This window comes from Cordyceps militaris (assembly GCF_000225605.1).
Source record: "Cordyceps militaris CM01 unplaced genomic scaffold CCM_S00004, whole genome shotgun sequence".
Classification (NCBI taxonomy): Eukaryota; Fungi; Ascomycota; class Sordariomycetes; order Hypocreales; family Cordycipitaceae; genus Cordyceps; species Cordyceps militaris.
In genome coordinates this window covers 291,695-319,683 of record NW_006271972.1, presented here as the reverse complement: position 1 = coordinate 319,683, position 27,989 = coordinate 291,695, and the positions used below count along the sequence as shown (strand labels likewise).

The 27,989-nt window shown below is 52.8% G+C and overlaps 4 protein-coding genes across 4 annotated transcripts; 1 reads left to right on the top strand and 3 right to left on the bottom strand.

The window, feature by feature from the left end:
• Positions 1 to 2,675: 2,675 nt before the first annotated feature.
• CCM_05117 (1,3-beta-glucanosyltransferase Gel1) lies at positions 2,676 to 4,072 on the bottom strand (the record flags this gene model as incomplete). Its single annotated transcript, XM_006670263.1, has 2 exons — positions 2,676 to 3,904; positions 3,970 to 4,072. 2 exons carry the CDS (start codon positions 4,070 to 4,072, stop codon positions 2,676 to 2,678), a joined length of 1,332 nt encoding a protein of 443 aa, XP_006670326.1.
• Positions 4,073 to 12,743: 8,671 nt separating this feature from the next.
• Positions 12,744 to 18,642, bottom strand: CCM_05116 (class V chitinase Chi100; the record flags this gene model as incomplete). The annotated part of the gene is made up of 12 exons (XM_006670262.1): positions 12,744 to 13,531; positions 13,599 to 13,627; positions 13,699 to 14,376; positions 14,562 to 14,637; positions 14,688 to 14,904; positions 14,956 to 15,473; positions 15,584 to 15,720; positions 15,822 to 16,047; positions 16,075 to 16,354; positions 16,416 to 16,671; positions 16,808 to 17,058; positions 17,116 to 18,642. The coding sequence occupies 12 exons, from the start codon at positions 18,640 to 18,642 to the stop codon at positions 12,744 to 12,746; spliced, it is 4,983 nt and encodes a 1,660-aa protein (XP_006670325.1).
• Positions 18,643 to 22,044: 3,402 nt separating this feature from the next.
• Positions 22,045 to 23,556, top strand: CCM_05115 (NAD(P)-binding domain; the record flags this gene model as incomplete). The annotated part of the gene is made up of 3 exons (XM_006670261.1): positions 22,045 to 22,285; positions 22,350 to 23,103; positions 23,154 to 23,556. The coding sequence occupies 3 exons, from the start codon at positions 22,045 to 22,047 to the stop codon at positions 23,554 to 23,556; spliced, it is 1,398 nt and encodes a 465-aa protein (XP_006670324.1).
• A 1,659-nt stretch (positions 23,557 to 25,215) lies between these two features.
• On the bottom strand, positions 25,216 to 27,390 carry CCM_05114 (Short-chain dehydrogenase/reductase SDR; the record flags this gene model as incomplete). Its single annotated transcript, XM_006670260.1, has 3 exons — positions 25,216 to 25,256; positions 25,410 to 26,462; positions 27,249 to 27,390. 3 exons carry the CDS (start codon positions 27,388 to 27,390, stop codon positions 25,216 to 25,218), a joined length of 1,236 nt encoding a protein of 411 aa, XP_006670323.1.
• Between the last annotated feature and the right edge of the window lie 599 nt (positions 27,391 to 27,989).

The window sequence follows — 27,989 nt, the reverse complement described above, 5'->3', positions numbered from 1 at the left end:
CGAGACATAAAAGGCGATGACTTCCCTTTTTCGTTCCGCGCGCCCGGGTGTACTCCCAGCGTGGTGGCAACAATGTGCAACAAGAGCTGCTGCATTATTACTAAATAGTCCAGTTACCTCCCCTTTGTTGTTCCGGGAAGAGAAGGATCACAAATTCAAGGCCTTGTCATTTTAACCGGGGTTGGTGTGGTCGGACGAGTCGCGAGGCCGCAGAGGCAATGGGGCTAAGAAGCGCCTTCTTTTCTATAAATCCCGTCCACTATTATAATTTAATACTGACCATGTCCTCGGCAGGCGTGAACGATTCCTCCCATCCTCTGCAGCGGCCAGTATGCCGAGCGTCTTTGAAGATGGGCATTTACCTGGGCCTAGGTACCTAAGGTATGTTTCTGTGCGCCCACCAGGCGATTCGGAGCCTCGCCTCATCATGTTTCGTGCAACAGGAACACGTAGATACGGCTAGCGATCACCATTGGCAGGCCAAGTTCTTCTCGTCTCGCAGTCTCGGACCGCACATGGCCCGCGACGGAACCGCAAAACAAATCCAACTAGGCCCCGCCGGGAGCTAATAGCCACGCACTGTGGCGTCGAAATGATGCCCGTAGCGGCTTAGTGGAAGTGAGTCTCGAGTCTTTGCCTTTTTTTTCTCTGGCTTGGTTGCTTGGCTCGGCTTGGCTTGGCCCGAAGCTGTACCAACTGTGGTGCTGGTGTCATGGTTGCCTCGCATGCAAGTCAGAGTCCAATTGTCAACATGGCACGGCCTTGCCATGACCAGTGATGACCTTTTTTTCACGTTTCTAGTTACGTAGACGTCTCAAAGGTTCAATATGCTTACAGCCAGACCTGCATAAAGTGTGTCAGTTTGCTGATTCGCGTAGCAGAATGTCAATACCAATAGCACGGCTCTATTTGATGACCACGTTGCAACACTCTTCGGATCTGCCCGTTGCAGCCTCCAATGCACACGGAGGAAATCACCCGGTACTAACGGCTGGCATTCGCCGTTGCTCAAATCGTTACCCAACCCTCCTTTCATCAATCAAGAAGGCGTTCCCGTCCTGTCCGCCGCGCCGCCTCACCAACTCACCTCACCACACACGCATGGTTTTATAGTTATTACGCAGATAGGCCCAGCTTGCCTCTTCCCAAGTCAGCCAGCCGCTTCCACAACTCACAACCATCATGCTGCTGTGCCACGCTTCTCGTGCGTCACGGCGTAGCTGCTGTCCGTCCCAGACTGGCATTGACGCCGACGCAGTATAAAAGAAAACAAACTCTGTCATGAACTTGCGAACAAAATACTTCCCTCACGGCGGAAGCTCACCCATCAACTCTGCAGCAACATTGGCACTGCCGCTTCCCTTGTCCAGTGGCGTTCCATGGTTCCCCGTCTTGGCGAGCATTCTCCGCGCTGTGGTTATCAAAATAAAATATTATTGATAAGAAATTGACCCTATCCCCGCACAGCTCGCATGCAATTACTGGTATGACGCAGCATCTCTTCTACTCCATATTTTGGGTCAACACGGTCTCCTAATGCTGTCGCTCCGAGCTGATACGACAACACCAGTCAGCTCGACAATACCCTATGCGCCATGTCAAGCGAGATTCAAAAAGCCTCTTCCTGTGCATTCTGCCAGACCTCATGTCCTTTTCCTGCATCCCGCACCTCCTCCAGCCAGCCACTCCACAGCGGACGCTCGCATATTCCCCCCCCCCGTTTCTCCATACTTTCAATGCACATGCAACAGGACAGCACACCACTTTCCCGTCCTAACTACCTCGGGCATACACATGGCATGCCTACCTATCAGACCAGAGCAGACAAAAAGGGACCCTTGTGTCCTGGCTTCCTTCCTCCCGTAGTGGTCCGGTTCCGTCGGGCCGCCGCATGTCACTGTTCCTGTCAAATTGTCCATCCATCCATCGCCTGGCCGTGGTGCATTGATACCGAGTTCTTATTCAGTTTGACGGCTTTGCGCAACAGGCAAAGGAGACGGGACAATATATAGATGGGGAGAACGATGGTCAACGTTACTCCACGTCATTCCTGAAATTCTGCAAAATTATCCGGTGGCAACTGGCGGGTCGCCTAGTTTCCCCAAACCCGTGCCACTGCCGCTCGGATTGCATCAACTTCTCTTCTTCCGTCGCGGCGTCTACCAGTTGCTCGACATCAATTATTTGCTATTAGCACCCGCTCCATCATTCAAGACGCCCTTGTTTGCCCAGGGTACTTTTACGGTCCCCGAGGGTACGTAGAGCTATATTCTTGCTCTGCATTGTCAAACTAGGCCAATTCCGAGAGCGTCTTGCATGCCTTATTACCTTGCGCACAAGCTATGATTCGTCCAGGGCTAGATATAGTCGAGGGTACAAGTCTCTGTCATTCGAATCCGAGAGTGACGGCATCGCGTCCACCCGCCCTAGAGCATGCTCTACGTCCACCAGTCAACTCAGTCCACGAAGCACAACACATCAGGCAATTGCGGGAATAAAAAAATCACAGCATATTCATTGCTATCTAGACTGATACACACGTCTGCTCACAGCAATACCAGCTGCGCAGAGCCCAAACACGCGCTCATTCTGTTCAAGATATTACAACAACCATGAGGGTAGAATTGGAAAAGAAAACCACACAAGCTCATTCAGCCATCAATCCACGCATCTGCTTACAGAAGCAGGCTGCCGACCACAGCGACGGCGACAGAGGCCAGAGTAGCAACCATCGACGAGCCAGAAATGGCACCGGCGTTGTCTTTGCTGCTGGTGGTGCTAGAGCCAGTCCCGTCAACGGTTACGTTCTTGACCGAAAGACCAGAGTCACCGGCAGTCTGAGAGCCAGTGCCAGTCAGACCAGGACCCTTGCCAGCACCATCCTTCATGTACTTCTGAGCCTCCTTGGGCATCTCAGGGAGGAGCTTGGGGTCGACGTTCCAGTCGGAGCTCTTGACGGGGCAGTCCTTGGAGTGAGAGGTGGCGTTAGCGCCGCCATCACCGCTAGGAGCAGGGTTGTCCTTGAGCGACTGCTTGAAGTTGTCATACTCCTTGCCATCGCCCTTCTTGGAGACCTTGCCCTGGCCCTTAGTGCCATCGAACTGAACAATGCCATACTTGGACTCCTCCCACGAGTATTCGTACATTATACCGCCAGAGTAGACACCAGTCATGTCCTTGCTCATCAAAGCCTTAACCTCATCGAACTTGCGGGGGGAGTTCACGTTGCAGCCGTACTCGGAGAGGAAGAGGGGAAGGCCGTAGTCCGTGAAGTTCTTGACCTTCGCGTCCCAGCCGGACGTCTTAAAGTCGCTGTTGCACCACGAGTAGTCGTTGAAAGCGAAGAAGTCGGAACGGACCTCATCAGGGCCGCAGTTCATGTACAGGGCAGTCTGAGAGCGGCTCTCGGTAACATCAGCAGCAGAGTAACCGACGGGGATGGCGCGAAGGTTCTGGGCCTTGATGAAGGCGCGCAAATCACGGGTGACGGCCTTGATGTAGGGGGCGTTGAACTCGTTGCCCTTCTCGTTGATGACTTCGTTGCCGGAGAAGAAAGCGAGAGTGTTCTTGTACTTGGCGAACTCGGCAACGGTGGCAAAGATGCTCTGCAGGTACGCGGCGTTGTAGGACAGGGCCGGGGCGGCACGGTTGAGGGAGTAAAGGCCGTTGTTGACATCGAGGACCAGGTAGATGCCGGCATCAGCGAGAAGACCCATGCACTTGGTGTGGTCGGCAGAGTTGTCGACGGTGTAGACACGGATGGTGTTGACACCGAGATCCTTGAACCACGCGATATCACGGGTGCAAATCGCCTCGTCGGCGAGGGGATCGACACGGGCAGAGTCACCACCAGGCTGGTAGTCTATACCGCGGATGTAGAAGCGGTCGTTACCCTTGTAGAAGGCTGGAGGAAGTTCAGTTAGCCAAGGAACTGGGCATGGCTTGGCGGGGTGATCGATTTCATCTTACCATTGCCCTTGATGGTGATGGGGGTGGGGTCGGCACGCTTGGTCGGATTGCCGGAGACGAGACCGGCGGCGGCCAGGGCCGAGAGAAGAGCGAAGCCCTTCATGATGAATTATTTGTATAGAATGCTTGTCGGTATAAATATGTGGCGAGAAAGCTGGTGGCTTGTCGTTTTAAACAGTCGAGCGGGGGATTGACCGTTTGAATACGAGCGGCAGATGTTGGAGAGAGCGTAAGAAGAGTAAGTCGTCGAGCGAGTCGGGGGGAAAAAGGCTACCAACAAAGAGCGGGTTGGAGCGGTTGCCAAAATCGGAAATGGAAGAAATGAAAGAGATGGAAAGAAAACGTGACGGGATGAAGCTGCCGACACGACGGGATTAATATTGGGAGGGAAGGAAGAAAGACGAGCGATTGAACGAGGGAGGGGAGGTCAACAAGTGAAATAGCAACGCCAAGGGGGCGTGTGCTAACTAGAGGCGCAACAACACGCTAGCGACAAGGTCTTGGGCCAACTGGGGAAGAGCGCAGGCCAGCCCGGTCAGGCGAGGAATGAAAGGAGGAAGGGCCTGAACAAAAGCAAGGCACAGCCCCAATGCACCATGCATGGGCACTTTTTAGCGCCGGTGCAGCCCAGTACGACGGCGGATAACTAGTACGGGGGAGGCTTGGGAGGGAAGATTCGAAGAGTGCAGTTTGTCCCAGGCGGCGAGATCAGGCCAAAGGCTGTCTGGCACCAGTAAAAACCGTAACCTGCTAGCGTGACCAGTTCAGGTGGCAACCCAGGCTATTTTGGAGCATCCGTACACGATGATTGGCCCCGCACCTGCCAGGTACCAGACCCATGGCCAGGGGGGCCACAGCAGAGCCCTGGATAGTCGTCCTCTTCTTGAAAATGTTATTGAAATACCTCCGCAAGTGCTGATGCACCATATCACTTCCTTGTACCCTGCTATCTCGTTACAGTCGCCAATCCTGCGCACATCATCACTTCCCACAACAGCTTATGCCCGTCGTTTCAGGGGCAAGGGCCTAGGTACCTACGGGGGCGCCGCCTGCGAGCCGATCTTGCTTCGGGCATGCCAGCACTCCCAGGGTCCTTCTGAGTCTTCTGAGTTGTTCCAACCACCAGTCAAAACCGTTCTTTCCGCATATTCCATCTTTGTTTCTCTTACAGAGTACCTATCGTTTTGACTTTTTTCCTGCCCCCACACTTAGACCACCCATCTGCATCCCAAACTCTTCTGCTCCTTTGTTTGGGACCATCACAGGGATCCCATGGCAGGACATGCCGCTTTTCAGGGAGTCAAAAAAGCGAACCACTCTGCCCAGAAAAGTACGCTTCCACGTCTTTTCGGTCCAGCGCGCGTGTTTCATCTCAGATGCTCTCCCCTCCACAGCTCCTCTTTTCGACTACTATGCTGGTGTTTTGGCCTGTCTCGCATAGCCACAATGGGGGGTGCTGGCCCCCCTTTGTCTCCAGCTCCAGTCTTTTTAAGCTGCCACACATTTTGGCTTCAAGCCTTGATGAAGCCTTCTCAACTCGTTTGACTCGCCAGGAGGAAAATCTTCGGCCTTCTGGTAGGGCGCTTTTACCTTTGTTTTAACTCAATCGCAGCCCTCCCACCCCCCTAGGCAAAAAAAGACGCCACACCATACGCGAGGTCCAGAGTGGCAGCGACTGGTGGTGGCTCCTCCCTACTAAACTAACTACCTATCTACCTACCAACATACAAAAAGGAAAAAATCGCGAACACATCTCGTGTTCACCAGTAGTGAATTTGCTGGGCCCGTATGGGAATACGAGTCACCGCTGCCAAGCGAAACAATTCTATTCCCGCTTGTTCTTTTAGCTGAGTTATATATCTCCCGATACGAGTTTGCATTGCGCGGCCTCTGGGGCAACACCCAACTACAGTGCGCAGTTCCCAAGCAAACGCTGCAACCTCACAGTGCTACACACAGTGTCACATCACGTCCCGCGCTCATCCCGCCGCTCATCATCATTCTGTCCGTCAAGACACTCAATTTCATTGGCCTCTCCCTGATGAATCACATTTCCGGTGCCAATTACCCACGCCTTTTGCTAACTTCGTCGCCTGCCTCACCGTTGATCAACTTCCATTGACGACATGTGAACCCGCCCGTTTATATCCATCTGGCCATGATCCTTGACGAGCCATGCATGCCCCATCGATAGTCTGCAGCAAGCTCATCTCAGTCCTGCATATGCGGCAGCCTATGTATATTGATGTAATCTAATGCGGCATACGTAATGATGAAAATTCTGACAAATCATGGACAGGGCCTAATATCAAGCAAGCAACGACACCACTTTGCAAACATGAAATGATATTAGCTACAGATTCATATTGGCAGAAAAGCGAAGTGAAGACAAAAATAGCATGCCCCACGCTATGATGTAAAGGATGCGTCTACTCTCCAAGCTCTATACGAATTTCCACAGAGAACGCCCCTAGCGACCAGCAAATGAGGCAAGGTCGGGGCACATTAGCACATGGTTTCTTCCGCAGCTTCGACTCTCACTCACTCATAACAAGCCGGAGTGAATGTTACGCCGATGACTTGTTTGGCGCCGGCGAAACTCCCGCCTCGGCCGTGGCGTCGAGCGTCATGCAGGGTCCTTGTTCAAGAGTTGAGGCAGGCACAAGCAGAGATTGGGCGGAAGCGTGCAGCAGTGATGGGGGCAGATATATAGCTAGAGAGGTGGACAGGGAAGCGGTCGAAGAATTGACCAGTACGCATGAGCATAGGTAGCCAGCAGTGGTGCAGGATCAAATTCTGCGTAGAAGACACAAACCACAATTGCTAAGCAATCTAAACCTTGCCCGTAATATCAGTATAGTATTGTTTTTAGCACTGATCGTATTCTTGATATTTGTCGCTTCTGCATATGTTTCTAGTGTTTCTTGTTTTTCCTCATCTATAGAGCACTAGACAAGCAGTCAAGCGCATCTAATAGAGGATACATGGATCCGACAAACGCGCCAAATTTGACTAGAAACTGTTAGTGTTGAGACCATTGGGTAGGCAGTTAGCTATTATTAATATAGCGCGACCCGAATGCGTACGTGGCGGCGTTGAATGATGACAGCACAAGGCACTTGAGAACACGGACAGCAACACGAGAGACTGGGTTCCTCAACCCAATGCGCACCGTGAGGGCAGTTGAGCCGGACCTGTGAGCAAGGTTCTACAATCTATATCTGTAAGCGAGGTAGTTTCACTTTGCGAGAAAGGCGCACATGAGACTTGGTCGTCTTCTCATGTGCTAGTAACGCGACATGCCGGCCCGGGGTTGTCGCTGTCTCTGATGCTATTATCCCTTCCAGAGCCACCTCACCGGTTTGGCACACACACACGGGGGGGGGGTCTTGTAGCGCTCTCACATGTCTGCAATTGATCAACTGGTTGGATATAGCCTTGGGCACGTTTTTGTCATCCACTCCAGGCACGAACACATGCCAAGAAGTACTTTCAGTAGGGTAAGAGGCTGGTCTAACAGCCATGAGAAGAAGATGACATAGGTAAAGAAGATGTACAAGAAATATAGAAATACTAGTTTGAAGAACAAACCTGCTGGCGGGAGTGAGCGGGTTGTTTTGTCACCCGATTGGAATGTGATGTCAAACGGGGGGGGGGGGAGGGGGCGACCGGTTGTAGAACGGTCTGCTGCTTCAGCGTTGTAGAAGACAGCATTTACGAATCTATAAAACTTGCACAGTGCAGCTATGAGGCCCTCCAAGGCCTGGATCCCGTCGGGCCGTTCTCTTTCCCGCACTTGATCATCCGAACAAGAACCACATGGACGGCACCCGTAAATGCTACAACCAAAGCTAGGGAGGACATAGCACACTTGCAAGATAATTTTAACTTCACACAAAACCCTTTATACCGGAAAACAGGCGTCAAAACTAAGCTTGGCTCCTCATCGTGCCACGTATTGCGACGGCGGCCAACGTTCGTGATGTGACAGCTTACCCTGCAACCGGAACCAACAAACCTCTACTCTCCCAATGCCTCCAAATACGTCGCACACAGGATCGAACCGGACCAACATCACAGAGGCATACAATGAATGCAGTGCATGTATTCAAAATTTCAATTCCTTTCCCGCAACAAGAACTTGTCAAACAAAATACGACAGGATAATTTCCCCTGTTTCTCCCCAATATCCAAACTCGTTTGCCTCCACCCCTCCCATTTCCTCCTCCTTATTTATATTTACACCTTGAAAATATCCGTCACACCTGACCAAGTACCCTTGACTCTCTCCTCCCAGTAGCCGTCCTTGCCGGTGCGAATGCGCCAGCACTCCTCTCCATCGGGGGCGTCGTCCGAAACCTTGACAAACCAGCGGGGGGCGTATATCTCACCGCTATCCTCGAGCTGGCGGCGGCGCACGCGCTGCTCTTCCTCCAGCTTCTGCTTCCACGACTCGGCCTCGTCGAGTGCGCCCTCCTCGGCCATGCGCTGGTCGGGCCGCAGCCGGCTGTCCGTCGGCGCCATCTTGTTCTGTTCAATCTCGGTGATCTCGTTGAGCGTCGCAGCGAAGCGCGTCAGGCCGTATGTCTGCGCGGCATTGTCCACCAATCCGCCGACGTGCCATACAGCGTCCCCGCTGGAGCTGTGCTTGCCCTTGCCCGCCTTGTGCAGACTTGTGGTCCAGGTGCCGGCCATACCTGTGCCGGCGTCGCTGCCGTCGGGATTCAGAATTTCCACCACCACATCCTCGGAACGCCCGCCGAACATGCCCTTGCTGCGGAACTCGATACTGGCCTTGTGGCTGGTCGAGTCGTTGGTAACAGTCATCGTACCGACAGGCTCCACGTATTTTTCGCCCATCACGACGTTTCTCAGAAACATGTTGGCGATGTTCCACGAGTAGAGCTCGTCCTTGCCGTCTTCAAGATGCAGCGCCACGCGTACACGACCATCCGTTGTAATCTCTGCGCTCTTGCCCCAAAACTTTTGTCCGGGTGCCGCGCTTTGAGCCAGAGACCATTGAGCGGATTCGGCATGGATGGCCAGTTTGACAGGGCGGTGCTGCACCTTTTCAACCAAGAGTCTGAAGCCGCCAGGCGTCTCGGCGTCTCCACGAATAAGCTCGAACGTCTCACCAAGAAGCGGGTTGAACGGCTTTCGGATAGCACGCTCCTTGGCACGGCCACTACTGAACTGAGAAATGGCAAACGCCGCGACGTAGACTAGACGTTCCGCAGGAGCCGTCAATTTCGAGGCCTTGTCGAGAAGTTCTGCGTACTCGAGCTGTTCCGATAGCTTCTGCAGTAGGGAGAGCGGCTCATTCGCAGACACTGGCATACTGATGGTGCTGAGATCCTTGCCAACATTCTTTCTGACAAAGGCGATTAGGCTTGGCGGTAGTACAGTCGCGGCGGGAATTGTCTGTCGGCGGTTCACTTTCGTGGTAATGGGCAGAGGCGTGAGACTCTTGGACTTGATCGGGTACAGGTGATTCGTGCCGTCGGGGCCAATGGTCTCTTCGTCTTCCATTGAAGAGACAGACGAGCCATCATCCTCCTCCTCCTCTGACTCGGCAGCTGATTCTTCGTCGCTCTCATTGATCTTGAGAACTCGTGATCTGGCATCCTCAGCATCAAAGAATTCGTCCACTGTAGAGGCAATGCTTTCCATGCTCCGTCGAGATGCGACCGGGTCAGACGCAGCAACGGGCATTCGCCGTCTCTTGCTGGTGCTGATTAAGCTAGTAAATTGTGCAACAACCGAGTCCAAGTCGGCAAGAAGAGACTCGCAGTGACCATGGAGACCCTTTTCCTCCTGGATAGCGCTTTTCGATCTTCTCTTGGCCGCCTTTGATCCGTTCGTATCCAGAGTGGAGGCACCGCCGGGCATTGAAACAGCCAATGCGGAAGCAGTGGCTTGCTGCATAGCGGGCGACATTCCAGGCGCGCTAGACTTGCGTCGCCAAAACGACTTCTTTTCGGGGAAGTAGCTTTCACCATCTTCGCCAATCACGGCGGTGTTGGGGGACAGGGCACCTGATGAGTTGGCTCCAGGCTTAGGTAGCGCGGCAACGTCTTTAGTAAGACGGCGCAGCGCATCACGAGTTCCTACGATGCGGCTGACGAGAGTCTCAACTTCGTGCCACTCAGCCTCCTCTGCTTGTCCGGGGGCTTGGTGCCGGCCAGAGACAGTGCGTGGGCTGGGCTTGTTGGGCTTGGCAGAGGCCTTTGAATTTTCGCTCTCAAGACCGCGGGCGGCACGGCTGGCCTTTTCCAGGGCGCGAGCCCAATCCTGAAACTCTTTGGCATTGGGGGCTCTCAGGTGCCAGACCTCGGCGCCAGAGTCAATGCTGATCTCTCGACGTCTCTCGTCAGCGGCGATAGCAGCGAGACTCAGCGGGATGGCGCCACGAAGGGCAGATGAATTGCGGTTATAGTAGTATGAGAGTGTGTACGTCGAGTAGTCGAGTGAGAAGAAGCGGCGGGCATATCCTTGTCCCTTCTTTCTTCTCCTCTTGGAAAGAGTGCCGACGTGGTAGGATGCAGCGTAGCCATCCGTTCTGTTGGAAGCGGACCTAGCACGGCCAGTCGCATCGGGGCTGTGAATACTATCCGTGGATGCGCCGGGGTCTACATCTTGCGAAAAGGTGCCGGTCTTGGGGATGCTTGACTGGCTGTCTCGGGACTTGGGGACCTGGAGGTTCGGGATGGTGGTGGTACCTTGGGGAGGCACGCCGGTCGGGTATGTGAGAACGACAAAGGTGGCAGTCTTGGAGGTCTGCTTGGAAAAGGTATTGTCAAAGACGAGGCCGTACATGCCGCCCTGGCCATCCAGGATATCGTGTGTGCCTATGGAGACCTTGTCGGCTTCGCATTTGCCGACCCATTTGACGGCTATGAAGCCCTTGCTGGCCAAAATCTCTTGAGCGGTGTCTTTCTTATTGATCCTGTTCGCTTTGCCCTCGTCGAGTTCGGGGGGTAGGGAGCCGCCGTCGGCAGAGGAGGAAACCAGTGTCGTGGCTCCGGAGCCGGGATGTCTGAAGATGCCAAAGTAGCTGCATGACGATTAGCCTCGGCAAATGATGGGAAACCTGTGGCAGGAGGGGAATGTTTGGAGTGACATACATGGACTTTTTGTGAGGCTGAAGACTCCATGAAAGAGTTGATCCAGCGTCGGCGCGCACCCAGCGTACAATGTACGACTGTGACAATTAGCTAAAGGGTTCTTGCTACCGGCGCGGGGCGCGTAAGCTTACCTTGCTGTGGACTTCGAGGCGCTCGATGCCGGCCATGCTGGGCAGGTGTTACAGAATGCAATGACGGCCAATGCCAGAATACAGCTGTTTGTCTCGTGGGATGAGCACCGCTGGCTGGCTCATGTGACGTGGAGGAGTCGAGGGAAGTCTGTTTCGCAAGGATTGCGCGGGGGTTGGGGGTACGCTCCGCTGGTGGGAATAGGGTGTTTGCGCCGCGGCAAGGAGCTGCCTGTTGTTGGCTGCGCTGCTCCGATGAACAGAATCGATGGAAGGAGTGTCGGAGTGAGAAGAAATGGGAGTCGCGAGAGTGGTAGAAGTTCAGTCCGGCTGGGACAGCCAGTTTGGGGAAATAGGGAAATAGGCTCACGGGCTGGATATTATGACGAAGCGCCGAGCGGCCAGCCACGAGCAGCAGTGATCAGTGATGGACAGGTCGCCGGGTGCTGCCTCGCCGTGTGGGGACCTCGGAAGTGACTGGGGGGGTAGCTGCTACCAGGGAAGAGTGCTGTGTTCTACACCATTGAGAATGTTGTTCTATTTCTGGTATCATCTTGGTGCAGAAGTCTCTGATGAGTATTTGCACATGTGTTTCATAGGTAGTCTCTACAAAAGTTGAAGGCGCGTGGAAAGACGGCTATTTGTTCTTGTCGCCCAGGGAGTGTTTGGTGGCTGCATGCGCTGTAATTTATTCAGTGACAATCACTTGTCACCAATTTTAGCACGCAACAGCGCTAGAAACCAAGACAGAGAGGCCAGCTTGCAGGGCTTCAGAGCGCTCCGAGATCCCCCATTTTGCCCCATTTAACCCCATCACCGGTCAGACGCGGCGGGCTACAGAGGGTCCCTTGGCGTCGGCCGCTTGCCCCGCGTCAAATCGACCGGAGCCTCGGGCGGTCTCAAAGGCTATTTGCGCCTATAACTTGCTGGCCATTTTATAATTTTATGCCGTGGCTGTCAACCTAGGTAGGTATCCACTGGTTCTACTTGTGACCCTTCTAGAAGCATGCCTTGTGATTTTGCCACAAGGAGGCTTACAAAGATACCTGCAGGTACCGGTCATCTTCTGCAGTTAATTAATAAAGACGCAGACCATTGCATCCAATTCCTACCGGTAGGTAGCAAGCTAATCTGCACATACTAAGCTTCTTAGCCAACTACCCAGCCCCGGCACGGCTCAACACCTTGCAGGCGAGGCGTTGTGGCTGGCGTGCCAAACAGCCGCGGCTGGCTTCCGACGATGGAGGGCAGGCTGGCGACGCACATGACAATGACGAATCCTGCTCGTATTTTATGCACTTTTACGAGCTGTTTGTTCATCGAATTGTGCAAGTGGCCGCAGCACACATGTCGGCCAACCCATACAACCGCTCTGCGTATAATTGGAGAATTAATATGAAATAGAAATAGTTTCCATCTTTTTCTTGAAAGCCCTAGCTCCGTATACAACGTTGCTAGGACGCTGCTGGCAGTAGTGGTTGGTTTGTAGTAGTGATTAGTGACGCGGCTGGCTGGCGATCAACTAACAAAGGTTTCCAGCCGGCTCAGGATCAGAGGTGCAAGTTTTCTGGCTCACACAGTCGTCACTCTCTTTGGCACAGCTGAGCCACAACGATTTGAACTTTGATCCTGCTGACCACAGCGTGCGGCAAGTATTTCTACTTCCGTAGCCATAACCGTACCATGCGCCGCCGCATTTCTCCCCTCCCCAGTAGCTGATGCGAACCTGACCGTCTGGACAGTCGCCGAGCTCTGCAATATCCAAGCTTCCAACCTGGCATTCCGTATCTAGGCAAAGGCCGTTGCCATGATCCACGGACAGTTCCTTGTGCACGTCTCCGGTGCAGTCAGCGCGAGCGAGAGCCTGGAACTTGAATGCTGCTGGAGGATCTGCAGGAACCGCCTCGCAGATTCCTCTGGCGGGTTCCTCATCGGCCACGCAGGTACCCTGGCTTACACAGTCGGACAATGGGTCGGCACATCGCAAGTGCAGCGACCCAAACTTCCAGCCACTTGTCCAAAGAGATCGACAGGTATCGCGGCTCGCGTAACCGAAGCCAAACCACTTGCCAGAGCAACCGGGCAGCTCCCAGTAGCTGACCTGTACCTGTCCGTTGGGACAGTCACCGCCGCTGGCGATATCCAGGGATCCGACCGAGCATCCAGTGTCAATGCACTTGCCCTCATTGCCGGTGAGGGTCACGTCGTTGTGCACGTCACCATCGCAGCTGGTGCTGTACCTGGTCTTGAGGCGAAAGGCGTCGTCTCTTGCGACACAGTAGAAGTAGTCCGTCTTGAGGCCTGAACAGTCTGTACGGAACGATTAGTTTGAAAATAAAAACCAAAATGGCTTGGCCGGGTGTCATGAATAACATACCGTCCAGCAGTGCCGGGTTCCAAGAGTGCCTATATGAGCTAGTAAGTCATCTGAGAGAACAAGCAAAAGACTCAACGTGAGGAATAGTAGCACAACTTACAATTGAGCAAGGGAAATTGTGTCATGCTTGTCAGCGATGGCCTGACACGTGTCCCCCGCCACTGCGCGATAGAAACCTTTGCAGTTATGGAGAATTCCTTGTTGTCTCACCACGGGGGTAATTTCGACATTGGAAAACGTGGCACTGGTATTATGTACCTGCACGCCGTTGAAGCCGCTGTCAAAAGTGGCATCTCTCTGCACAAGCTTCGGAGTGCGCATATCGCCCACGTATACGGAGATGGTCTCGTTGACGGCCTGCACTTTGATCCGAGTTGCCTTGCCCACTTCTGCGTTTGTCTCGGCCGAGGCCAACGACACGTTGGACGGCATGACGTTCAGGAACACTTGTCCGCTGCTTGGGCTGATGCCGGCATAGAAAGAGCCAGTGGTGTGTCCGGACTTGGTATCGTTGGGGTGTGTCGCGCGGAAGATTAAGCCAGCATCGCCGCCGGTTTCGGAAGCGGGAAATGTAATGTCGGCTTCAAAGACGAAGTCGGCAACTTTGTGTCGGTAGATGACGGCCTCGCCCTCCACGGCCTCTCCCGCCTGGAGCCCGCCCGACGAGACGTGAAACTGGCCCTTGTAAACCTTCCACTCGCTCATGTTCTCGTCGCCAAAGGTATCGCGAAACTCTTCCCGCTTGTACAGAGGCTCGTCTGTCGTCGCATTGCAGCTGCTACAGACGACGAAGCCGTCGAATGTTTCGGTGCAAATTCCGTCCTGACACAGGAGTGCACATTGAAAAGTCGTCAACCATGTGTCCTCAATACACCGGTGTCTAATCGTCAGGTCAGCTGATGCTTGAAAACAAAGCAGGTTGTGGAGTTCTTGTAACCGAACCGGTATACACATTATACATACTTGATCTCATGAACGACTTCGTCTTCATCAAAAAGCGGCTTGAACTTGGCTGGATTGATGCGGGCGGGGTCATAATCTAGCGAATCAGTCAGTAGAGGCATTAGCAGATGGAACAGAGGCACAGACTCTGTTGGAATGCTTCTTCGGCTCTTTTCATCTCGGCTTCCCATTCTGGATCATAGTCATCTTCTTCTTGATCATAGTAATCTTCTTCTTGATCATAGTCATCATCTTCTTCAAGATCCAGCGTCTCCTCCATCTCATCACGCTTGGCCTTGTATACTGGTATCGGGACATCGCCACCCCATCCATCCATTATCCACATGGCCATGGCAGCAAGAGACTAAATTGCCAAGTTAGCAAATTGAGAGAAAATATGTTCAAGAATATGTACCCAGTTTTCTGCGTTCTTTTTCTTCATCTCGTAAGGCAAATTCATAATGCCTCTGAGGCCGTACTTTTCGGGGACCTCGGCCCCGTTCTTGTTTGTTCCGAGGCTGGCAGCGCACCATGGCCTCGAGACTCGTCTCCAGTGCATGTTCTCGTGATAAAAAGTGAGTGGTCGAACTTTGTTCTGCCACATGTTGATGACGTTCAAGTGGTAGTTCCACCCATCTGCCTCGTCCGACGCCTGGGACAAGGACATGGTGTCTCGGTGGTGTGTCGCGTGTTCACAGAAGATTGTATATACATTACTTTTCTTCTGCCAATCATCCAGGGTCTGATAGGTTATCCCACCCTGGCGAGCGTTGTGTCTCGGGAGACAAACATTAAATAATGTTTTTTTACCCCAAATCTCGTCATAGATACCATTGCCACAGAAGAACCTGGCGTGAAGGTTCATTCCTAGAGACTTGCCACTCTTCTTTTTCTTGAGACCCCAATGAGACTCCCACAGTCTTTCGAAATTGTCTAGAATCCAACCATATTAGCAAAGTAGCCCACGTCTATCCGTGTAGGTGCGGGGGTTTGCGTTTGTGAGAATCCGAAGCTGATCTTGTACAGCGCCTTTCGTGACTTACCGAAGAAGAGCTGGTGCTCTCCTACTGAAATGGGGCCAAAGTAAAGGTCAAGTACACGCTGGAACTTGTTGTGAGGGGAATACTTCATTGTGGCATCGGCGATCTCGCCGGCCTCACGCCAGCTTTGTTTCATCGGACTTTATAGATGTCGCAGTTGGGATGGTAACTGGGTTGCACGGCGCCTTTTCCGAGCTTTCTTTTCTTTGCTTTAAATACCAGGCCGGGAAAGTTTCCCAACCCAAGGTCGCCCGAGTCGTCGCCAACGTCATCAAAATAGTCATCGGAGTCTTGGTCTACAAGACCGGCATCATCGAGACTGATCGCCCAATCAGTCGTCCCCATAAAATTCATGCTCTTATACATGCTGACCCGACTTGCCTTTGTATCATCCTCCATATAGGAGACCCATTGGTCATCATTGTATACCAGGACATCGGCCCCATCGCCGTCACTGAACTTCCTTGCTGTTGGATTCGTTGTCAGTATCTCACGGATCTCAGCGTTGCTGATATAGCCAGCAGTCTTGGTGCAGCGTCCCGGAGTCGCTCCCGATTCCCTTCCGGTATAGGTGCACATAGGACCAGTACATCGAGGGTCTGTCATTTGAAATGATCGACCATAACTCGCGATACCAACCGCAATCTTATTCGCCGGTACACCAGCCTTTGTGATCATGGACAGAGCGTTCACTGTCTCCGTGAAATTGAGGTGAGAGCGTAGGCAATTTCCTCCGGGGCATCCCGAGTCCGTCCATTTGTTACCGTAGTCCCACTAGATTCTTGTTATTAGCTATAGCTGACAGGACATGCTCAATCAATTAGTTGAAACGTACCTGACCGTGGAGATCGTAAGTCATAAACACCACATAATCGACGACGTCGACAATTTTGGCAATGGGAAAGCCGCGCAGATACCAGAATGAAGCTGGCGCAGCAAAAGAAACGCTTTTGCTGGGAGGGAGAATCGAACGTAGCTTTTGCAAGAACAAGAAATAGTTTTCACCCTCCTCTGGGTCTGCCGTCGGGATATTAGGCATATCCGGCGCTGCTGGATACTCCCAGTCGATATCAACTCCATCCAAGCCTTCGCTGATGATGAAATCGGCAATTTTTTGTGCCATTTTATCGCGATTCGAGTTGAGAACTCCTTGACGAAATATACCATAGGTAGCTTGCCTTTGACTCGTCAGCATGCACGGCCTAAGTGTAGAGGAATTGTACATACTCTGTGGAAAAGCTCCAACCGCCAAAAGACAAAATCTTCTTGGCGCCACTTGTTCTCTTAAAGTAATAGTACTGGTTTATTGTTGCTTCCATATTGACTTCGTAGTTATCGGCTGTTACGGTGGCAAATGCAAAGTGTATGTGCGTGTATTTGCTCATGTCGATGTTGCGAATGTCGACATCCTGGCAACTTCGAGAGATGCCATATCCCTCAAAGTAGCCAATACTGATGAAGGAGGCTGGAGGGGATTCCTAATAGTTCATCATTTAGTATGTTTGCCTCTGAGCGCAGCCATGCCTTGGACTCACGTTGTTGACAATTTCGGCACCGCAGTTGGAGATACAGTTCGGCGCTCCGATGGGCTGGGGAGCTCCTGGAGTCTGCCCGGCGGGCACAGGACGGCAGAACTCCTCAGTAGTGCCACAAAATCCCCATACATCGCAGCAAGAATTGAGGGGACAGGGGTTGAGAGAAGCGAGAACCGTACCCGGCGGTGGCGCAACCGTCCCGGGCTTGACGGGGCCGCACATGGCGCCGGGGATGGGCTTTGGAAGCGGGGGGTTGCCCGGACTAAGACAAATGATAGTACCAGCCTGTAGATTGCCGCAACCACCCCAGCCCCAGGTATTTTTATTAAAACCCTCGAGGTCGTCAGCGGAGAAGAGAAACGAGTTGTCATTCGCCATGGACCAGCAGTTTTCCTCAGGCTGAACTTCATGTGTCTTGCAGTTGCCGTTTGAGTCAGAAACTGGGACGGGTAGATTTCCTTCTGAGCAGCAGACGAGCTGGGGTACTCGAAGTGTGGTGCAGAAATCGTCCCGGTTATTGTTGTTGTACTTGAGCAGGTCGGTGGTGGAAATCCCGCATCTCCTCGCAAGATCGGCACAGAGGTCACCACCTCCAACGGACGTTGTAGAGCAGGTACCTCGCTTGCTAAGCTGATTGCCGCCACTCTTTGCCAAAGGAACAAGTTTGATACGTGCGGGTAGGGTGGAGGTTTGCGTATAACCCTCTGTGACGCAACTGGAGTTTGCCCATTGGCCAACAGCTCGCTGTGCTTTGACCAGGCTGCCTGGTCCGGAGGCGCTGACGATTCCGGCTGCTGCAAAAACGATGCTGTTCTTTTTGACCGAAGAGGTCGCGTTCGTTGATAACGTGCCGTTCATTTGGAAAGAACTGCAAGCTTGAACCAAGGTGTCGCCAAAGTATCCTTGAGATGCGACGAAATCTGACAAGGCGCTGATAATTGGAAAAGTCATGACGCCTGCACCTGCATAGAACCCTATTGATGTGGAAGACGGGGGGTCGTAGAGGAAGAGCAATCTCGGCTGAGCGACCGTATGGGACGCATCCATCACGTCAAGGCGAGACTGTAGTTGCTCCAGAGAGGTTGATATGTCAACCTCACCAACAGTCAATACTTCATTCCACAAAGTCTGGGCCAGCACACTTTGTTCTTGGCTTAGCGACACTGTTTCGTTGGTTGAGTAGGGTTGGACCTTGGCTGAGTTGGGCGAGATGGCCTGGTGCGCATGGATGTCTCGTACGGATACTTTGGCATTATCGCGCTCTGTGTTCTCAACTGCACAAGCACGCAAGGTCTTTGCATTATTGCTATTATCCAAAGGGTTGAAAGCAGAGAAGGAGAGAAGGATGGAGGAGTTGCAGTAGTCAAGACGGTCAACGGAGTGGTAGACAGTCCAGTTTCCGGGATCGACTTGTCCACAGCTGATCGGACAAGGATTTTCACCCGAAAAGGAAGGTGAAAGTGCGGCACAAGTTCCGAAAAAGAGAACTCCCGCTGCGGTACGGCGGCTAATTTCTCTGCTTCTCATATTGTATAACGAATGGCGGGAGCCTGAAAGTCGATTGCAATGAACCTCTGATTCAAAGCGACAGAACAGCAGACAGTCTCCCTTTACATGATTTCTTCTGTAGTTAATGTATGGGACCTGACATGGTTAACATTGCACATCTGATATTTCATCTCCGAGTGGATAGCATGCCCTTCACCAACGCCTAGCTCAGCGTTCTCGGGCTTTTACGAATAACCACCATGCTTTGACCCGCGGTCATCTTGGCAAGGCAATATTATACCCGCAAGCTCTCGTCTTATTAGCCAGTAAGAATTGGTCGCGTGGCATGATATAAGCATAATATGTCTAGTGCTTCCCTAAAGCGTGCTTGTGGGCTTTCACCAACTTGATGGTGATACAAAACACTGCTGGTCTGAGATATAATATCCCCAGGGCTATTATTACTATTTTGTTGTTCTTATATTATTAATCTTCTTTGTATCTATCATTATATTTATCCGCGTTTTTGTTGTCCCCCGCGGGCTCGCCTCTGGTCGCACAGCACCGCTTGGTTAAAGTGGCCTTACCTGTCAGCGACACTATTCCAGGCCCTCATGGATGACGCCGTATTATCTCTGAGGGAAGTATGTTTTATGAGGCATTCCTGAAAAGGGGAGAAATTGCCATTCCATCTTTTCATTTATTGAAACATTCTTGAATTGTTGTTAACACAAAGAGATGTATTATCAATTCGGCCACCTGATGTAGTTACAGCGGGGCTCTGAATCTTCCTTGTAATACTGCACATAATATATACTATTATATACTATATTAATTTATCCGTAGACAGGCCAGGATTTATTCTGCCTTTTCACATTGCCCGGTCCAGAAATCTCCGGTTGCATATGAGCGCCAACAGCTCAGGACAAAAGTCTTTCGTTGATGATTTTCTAGAGCCGACCGCCAAACACGCTCTTGCCGCCCGTCACCATGCCAGCTATTGCCCGTCGTGTTACCACCCTACAAGTCCTAATCGTCTTTTGCGCTATCTTGGCTGCCTTGTTTCTGTATCCACACGTTGAGGGAATCTGCATAGACGCGTGGCAAGAACGAAAATATAGAATCTCGCGCCAAGCAGATGCGCGCGAACGTGTGATCCATCGCCAAGTAGGCTTCGTTGTCGGATTCTACATCGGTCCTTCATACAGGTGAGCTCACTCCTAATGAGTGACTAGTTCAAACAATATTGACAGGGCTATAATCAACTAAACTCGCATTCTAGCGCCGCTGTTGCCCTCTTTCGCAATGGCACGACACTCAACCTTGCCAAGGTCGACGGCGATGTGAAGTTTCGAGCCGCCATGGAACGACGGATTGCGAGATCATATGCGGTTCAGGATTCGTATTTTTCCGGTGAGGACCTCTCTGAGAAGGGTGGACATTTTGGTTCCTCGACGACGGAAGAGCTTGAACAAGTCTTCATTCCAGCCATACAAACCCTGAAGGAGCGCTCCGAGACCATTTTACAACTCCCCATCGAGCACGTCCACTTTGCAACACCATGGATCGCCGAGTACGACCAAATCTTTAAAGACCTGAGAGATACCTTCCTAGTAGCAGGGCGCAGGGTGGGCCTGAAAAGGCCCTTTGTATACGATACCTGGAATCAGGCACTCATGCCACTACATCTCAACGAGGCAAACGCAGTCTTAGCTGCTGCTGGGCGTAATTTTTGCGAAGAGTGCTTCTGTGTAGACCGGCCTCACCGAGAGTCCAGTGGTCGTGGGTCAGTCGTTTTCTACATTAAGTGAGTTTTACCAGCACATCGTCCATTTGAGCCTCAAAGACATTGGTAGTAACTAACCGGATACACGATATGAAATAGCTTAAGTAGAACGTCGCTGTTCATCTCTGAGCAACCAGCTAGCTGTGTATTCGACGCATTTTGGGTCAAACTAGAGCTAGACACAGCGTACGGATACGAGCAGCTTGAGGCGAAAGAGCCGACACAGTACTGGGAGGATGTCAAGGCACGGGTAATGGCTTTCATCAAGCCTCTGTATGAGATGAGGCAGAGACGCGCGAGTATTCTCCTCGCCGGTGAGGCAACGACTAATCCCGACTTTCTGTCCGTGGCCGTGTCTATCCAGCAGGAGTTACTAGCCCTGCGCGGCAACACATCGTGGGCATTCGACGATGAGCACCAGCGTGTCGAGGCATTGAATACCGTGGAGCTCATCGTGGCCGACGATGGTGTATTCGATGCCGCCAAGGGCGCCGCGTTGATGATGAGGACGGACTTTTGGGGCTACTGCGACGACACGGAAGAGCAGGTGATGCGGCTCGCGTGCCACGATCATTTCGTGCGGAGTGGCGTTGAGCCAGGCTTTTCCGACAACTACCTGTTAGAAGGCGAGGCAGCTATGATTGAGGTATGAAGCTGTGCTCAAGTCGCGATTGTTCAACTCATTCGGAGGCATAGGTGGCTTGGGACGGACCCTGGCTTTATATAGCGACTTAATGGCTCTTAGTAGTAACTATAGCCATGCAGGTTTAAAAATTACACTCGTGATGGCGCTCGAAGTATCTTGTTTTCAAAGAGAAAATACACAGTGGAAAACAGCACTGCCTTGGGTGACAACTCGGTGCTCACAGAAAACGCATTACGCGCTGGGTGGTTGTTGAGTAGCAAGACGGATCGCGAGGCATTTGCTAGATTTTTTGGTAAATAAACAGAACAAAGAGCTTACTAAAGGCATTTTATCACAGGTTACCCAATTTTCTATTCAATTGTCTAGAATTCATAGCCTTCATTGACTTGGTTCCCCCCTCATGGTTCTCACTCGCCGAAGCTATTCCATGAGAACCTGCGCAAACAACTTCCGACGCAAGGAACCTTTGATTAAAGAGAGGTCAAAGTTGCGCTTCATTTCGGAGTTTTCACACTTCATTTTTCTTTTCAATGTCTGCTGAGTGTTCTCTCGTTCCAGCCATGCTTCACCTCGGGTTCCGGTTCTCATTCATCCTTCACAATCCTTTTCACCCTACACCTTCAACACGGAACAAACCCGGTGCAGTCCGTCCAGTCTATCAAGGATCCGAGGTCAGCCATCCGATTCGGCGTAGATTCGCCGTCTCCTGGTCCGGCCTCGGGCCTCTTGTTCAAGCGGTCGCGGGTCCGGTGGAGCAGCTAACACCTCCGCCGTGACGCCACCAGCAATCTGACTCCGTCCAACGAAACCACCATGCATTGGTCTCGAGCATCCCATTCGGCTAGTAGTCGCATACACACGAGTGTCGCCGTAAAATCACGGATCCTACAGCTCCAAAGTTGAAGCTTCCATCCTACAGACAAACACGCGCTCCCTCATTCGACGACCCCGCCAACTCGAGCTTACCCCTCCGACCCCGCGATAAGATCCCCCGAGCGCATTCGTCATCATGACACTCACGGTGCTGTCTGACGACCAGGTCAGCTCAATCTTGGAGAGCCTCACCCTCGACGAGCTCGAGGAGTTTCGCCATGTGCTCGCCTCGGCGCTGCACGAGTTCTCGACGGGCTCGCAGGTAGACGGCGCCGACGCCTTTCAGCAGCCGCACCGCATCACGACGCAACATCCCGAGACCAAGGCCACAACTCTCTACATGCCGTCTTGCGGCCCAGAAGGCATGGGCTGCAAAGGTACGCTCTCCACCGGAACCCCTTCCCCCTCAAAATACCCCGCCATCGCTAACAAGGCAAACAGTCGTGTCGCTGACCACATCCGCCGCCCTGCAGGAGGACCCCTCCGTCAAGCCCATCAGCCCGACCGGCGTCGTCAACCTCTTCTCCCCCGGCGGTGAGCTCACCGGCGTCGTCCACGCCAGTAGCCTGACGGCGTTCCGCACCGCGCTTGGCTCCGCGTGCCTGGTGTCGCGCCGCAACCACGTGCGGGCCATCACCGTCTTTGGCAGCGGCGCCCAGGCCTACTGGCACGTCCGCCTCGCCCTCATGATGCGCGGCAGTACCGTCCGCCACGTCTACATCATCAACCACCGTTTCTCCGAGAGCGCGGGCCTGATTCTCAAAAAGTTCGCCGTCATCCCGCAGGCTGTCAAGGAGCGCGAGGGCTGGGCGCACGCCAAGTTCTCCCTCCTGACGCCCTCGTTTCACGAGTTTGACCGCCTGCAAAAAGAGTACATTCGCGCGTCCGACGTCGTCTACTGCTGCACGCCGTCGCGCAAGGACCTGTTTGACGCCCACATCCTGACCAACACCGAGGGCCGGAAAAGGGGCCGCCTGATTGTGGCCGTGGGCAGCTTCACGCCAGAGATGCGCGAGCTGCCGGAGGCGCTGCTGCACCAGGTCACGAAGCACCATGATAAGCAGGACAAGCCGCACCGGCACTTCCACAAGCACGCAGAAGAGGGCGGCGTCATTGTCGTGGACACCTTGGAGGGTGTCCTCCTGGAAGCAGGCGAAATTATTGCGGCCAAGATTCCTGCGACGCACCTAGTCGAGTACGTGGAAGCGCACCCTGCACTCGTCGGACACTGACTGACAAGAACAGGCTCGGAGAGCTCGTCATGCTTCACAAACTACGGGTTGAGGAATCCGAAGCCGAAGCGTCCGCGTCTGATGTGGCCAGCGAATTCGAACGCAGCGATACCGCTGACTCTAGCTCAGCCATGTCCAGCGTATACGGCAATCAGCTTTCGCGCCCGGGCAGTCCCGCCAGCTCGACCTCATCCAACCACAAGTCCACGTTCCACCTTCCCTTTCGCACAAAGTCTGCCTCATCGTCAGACCAGGGCGAGAAGAAGAAAAAAGAAGACCACATGGTGCGCTGGCTACGCGACGGCACCGTTGTGTACAAGAGCGTCGGTCTGGGCCTGATGGATCTCGTTGTTGGTACGCATCTCGTCAACGTTGCTTCAAAGAAGAATATTGGAACCCGCATAGAGGGATTTTAAAGTGAGGGGCAACAACCTATGTGTGAATATTTTTAGAAAGAAGACTATTAGTATGCGGTGGAAAAATGGATGGTCTATTCTACAGGGACTTTGGATGTGCTCTTCATGAGAAAACACAGCAGCTGTTACCAATTTGCTCCAGACGATCAGAAATCAGTACGGTCCTCAAACGCCGCGAGTGAAAATCCCAGACTCTGCTGCGTTGAACTAGCTCCTTGACCTTGAGTCGCTTCGCCAACCCTCATCTCAGCTTGCCTCAGTCTTCCCACCCGTGCCGAGCTCCATACATTTTTGTTGGCATCTGCCATGTTGACTGATTCGGTCGTATGAGCATATTTCAATGTGTTTGCGAAACTGTCTACACAGTCAAAACCAAGTGTGACTTGTGCCTCTTTGTTTCCACCGTCTGCTTCCTTGTTGATCTGGGCAATGATGGCGGTAGTGTCTTCCCCGGCAACTGTATGCTCGACAGACATGTCGTCAAGCTTCGCGTTGGCCTGTTTGTGGGCAGAGCTCCCTTTCTTCTGCAAGTACATCATAATCACAGAATGATATGCATCGTTGAGACATTTCTGGAGGTCTATGACTTCCCAAAGTTTGTTGAGGTCGGCATTCAGAGGGGAGATTTGCTGAAGTTGACGATGTGTAGTATGGGCCGTTGAAAGTAGCTTGCTCAGCTCCGCTTCAAGATTCGGGGGGCCTTTATGACGGTCAATGTGATTGTTTATTTCGGAGTGAATTTGGTCCAGCTCCGTTATTTGGCGCCGGCGTTGAAGAGCTGCGGCGGACTTCTCCGCCTTTGATACCTTCGCCGGGGACATTTCTGGCGGCAGGTAAGCTGTGTGCAAACAAAACGTTAGCAACCGAGTATTGATTATTAGAGAAAGTTTTGAAGCATAAAAAGCTTAAATATTGATATTGCCTACCTGCACGGATGATGGGGTCGAGGAGGTTTGCGTGGAACTGAGTTGTTATGGCGGCTTAGCTGTGTAGAAGACGCAATTCTCTGGCAAACGAGAGGGTATGTTGCCTTGTTTTGGTTTGTGTTTTCAGTTGCAGATTTAGTCACAGAAGAAAACGGGCAAACGAGGAAGTGCAGTAACTAACGACCGTGAAATATGGTTATGGTTACTGTGAAAGGGGGCCGTGAAACAACGCTTAGCGAGAATATATACGTCTCACCACTGGGTCGTCGTTGAAGGACTCGAGCATGTTTACTGGAGAAGGCGCGTAAATTTTATGTGGTATATTAGGCACTGATGTCTGTTGTATATACGACTCTCAATGTACAACTCTATTGTCTGCCCCGCAGACGCACTGCTTTGGTTTTGGACCAGGTCCCGGTTTCATAAAACCCGAGTCTCTATGGCTGCGATTCTCCCCTCATCTCGTGTTTTTTTGGCGCAAAAAGTAAAATTGAAACAAAAGAAGGCCAGCGGGATCTTTCCCCAAACTCCAGCACTCGGTCGAGAGCAATGTGGGACTGAAAAAAATCAAAAAGAAACGCAGAAATGCAAGTGTAGGCATGGCCGGGTCGTGGGACATGCTCTGTATATATCTCTCACTCCATTAAAAAGTGGTAGGTCAAATGAGGTGTGAATAGCTTCATTTTGATGCGAATGAATAGGAGAATAGCGTAAAATAGCCTAGAAAAGGCGTTCACCAGAGTGAATAACCACCGTCAATGAGGCAATCGGCACCTGCTCAGAAGTTAGATGGTGTCTATTCCGTGTGATGTTTTGTCGACTTTGTGTAATATTCGAGTGTCTGGAATCATGGGGGGTTGATGGGGACGATTTGGGTGCAAGTTTGGGGCAAGTGGGGCTCAATTGCTTGAAGGAATATAGACTTACCAGTCATGAAGCTAGAAGAGTCAGAAGCCAGGAAGACGCAGAGACCGTTGAGCTCGTCGACGTTGCCTAGACGGTTCTGAGGGGTCAGGCCGCGCCAGATCTTCTTCTGAGCCTCGAGGGCGGGGACGCGGTTCAGAGCGGTGTCCATGTAACCGGGAGAGATGGTGTTGACACGAATGTTGTACTTGGCCCACTCGGCGGCGAGGGATTTGCTGAACTGGATAACACCAGCCTTGGAAGCGTTGTAGCAGGACTGCTCCTGGGGGTAGTTGACAATGGAGCCAGACATGGAGGCGACCAGGACAATGGAGCCCGGCTTGCCGGCAGCCATCATGGCGCGGCCGACAGCCTGGGACATGAGGAAGGTACCGGTAAGGTTGATGTCGATGAGACGGCGGAACATGGCCGGGTCGTAAGTCTCAGCCTTGATGTTGGAGTCGGCGATACCGGCCGAGTTGACGAGAACGTCGGGAGCACCATAGATCTCGACAACAGAGTCAACAGCGGCATTGATCGCGGCACCATCACGCACATCCACCTTGAAGAAGGACACGGGGATGCCCGACTTCTCGTGGAGCTCGGCGGCAGCCTCGTCACCCAGCTCCTGGTTGGCGTCAAAGATGACAATGTTCTTGGCGCCGGCCTCGGCGCAGGCGCGGGCCATGTGGTTGCCGAGACCGCGGGCACCACCAGTGATGATGATGGTCTTGCCGAAAACGGTCATGTTTCGGACGGTGCGCGGTAGGGTCTCGAAGACCTTCTTTGTCAGGGGCTCAATGGCCTCGTTCTCGGCGGCGGGTGCAGGGCTCTCCAGAGGCACCTTGCTGGCGCCATCGGGGACCTGGACGGTGAGCTTGTCACCAGAGCCGGGCCCGTCGTAGATGGTGGCGGGCACCTCCTTTTCGCGGACGACGTTGTTCTTCTTGGTGGTGTCGGAGACGCGCTGGGCGGCGGTGGCGGTGAAGGCGCGGACGGCGGGGAGGCGCGAGACGGGGGTGGCGGCGGCGGCGCGGGACAACCGCAGGACGTTGCGAGCAGCAAAAGACATGATGTCTGTTGTGTGTGTGTGTGTGGTTGGTGGGAGGAGTTGGTGGTGTTGCAATTGAGGGAGGAGGAGGAGGAGGAGGAGGAGAGGAAAGAAGTGTGTAAGTCGTTGAGAGGTGAGAGTCAGAGAGACGGACAAAAAGTCAATGAACACGTAGATGAAAGATGGACAGAGATGGTTATGGACAAAGAACAAGAAACCGGCCCGGTGGGAGAGTTCGAGGAGGGCAGATATATATCTGTGTCGAGGCTCTGTGCCTGGGGCGACCCGGGAACGGAGTGCGTGCGTCGGTTTGGTGTCGCGGCAGGCTGGAGGGACCAAGTTCAAGGGGTGGGTGGGGATGGGGCGTGTGTGAATGGCCGGACGCAGGTGAATCAATGCCATCTCACTGCGAGGACTGCTGCCCTGGGTGCCTGGAGCAAAGGAAAAAAACAAACAATTGGGGCGCAGTGGACGCTAAATCTGGGTCTTTTGGGGAGCGATTAGTGGACGCGTGGGGTCGTGCTAGGGCCGCAAGCCGCTACTGGGTGCTGCAAGACAATTTTTTCCTTCTAGTGCTGGCGGCCAGCCCGGGTGGCCAAGTTGTGTTGCTGCTATTTTTGTTACAGCTTGGTTATTAACTCGTCTATCCAAGGTAGGTAGTTACTCTGGACAAAGAAAATTTTCCAGACATTCACTGCAAGAACAGTGTTTAAAGGGCACACTGTTGCTTGGTCAAACACGATTTGACGGGGTTTCTTAGTCAAGTCCCTAGCAACTGCCAAACGGTACCTAGTAGTTTAGTAGGTACCTACTGGTAGTTAATAGGATGTGGCACGATGAACCCGTCGAAAGAAATAGTTCCAGTACGAATTCATATGATGCAGTGAGCAGAAACAAGTGAAACAGCTTGACCGTCAGTGATTCGACGCTCTTGTTGGCCTCTTTCTCAGCCATTTTCACTGTTGGCGGAGGAATGCAGCATCCCGCATGCAGTCCAACCTTTTGCATGTCCAACGGAGAGATGTCGGGAGATGTGAAGCGCCAGGGAGAGAGACAGGACGTACGAGCAACACAGCCCTCTCCCAAATGTGATGATAATTTAGACAGGCTGGGCCTGGCTTACAGGGGAGGGGAGTGTTGGGCGTCAGATCCCTAATGTGGCCTCGCTACCGGATTACAGTACAGCACACTGCACCAGCAGCAACCGCTGGCTCCTGCAGCCAAGACAACTGCCCATGGCGTTTCTTTTTCGCAGTGCCGGAAAACAAACAAGGCCAAAAGTATGGTTTGCATATGCCGAGATACCTTGGATACAACCATCTTTTTTTTGCCTATGCTCGTAAAAAAGGGTGTCGCAACGCAAACCCGACCGAGTCGTCCAAACGCCAGCCTCAAGTGTGGCGTCGGTTCCAGAGCCAACCAAGCCGCCATGCCAAAAGCTTGATTTCTCATGAACCACACCTCCTCCCTCCTCCTCGGCTGGCTGGCACGCCGCACCGCGCATATGCATGTTCAGCTTCATTATTCGCCCGCCCAGGGGAAAAAACAGCAAG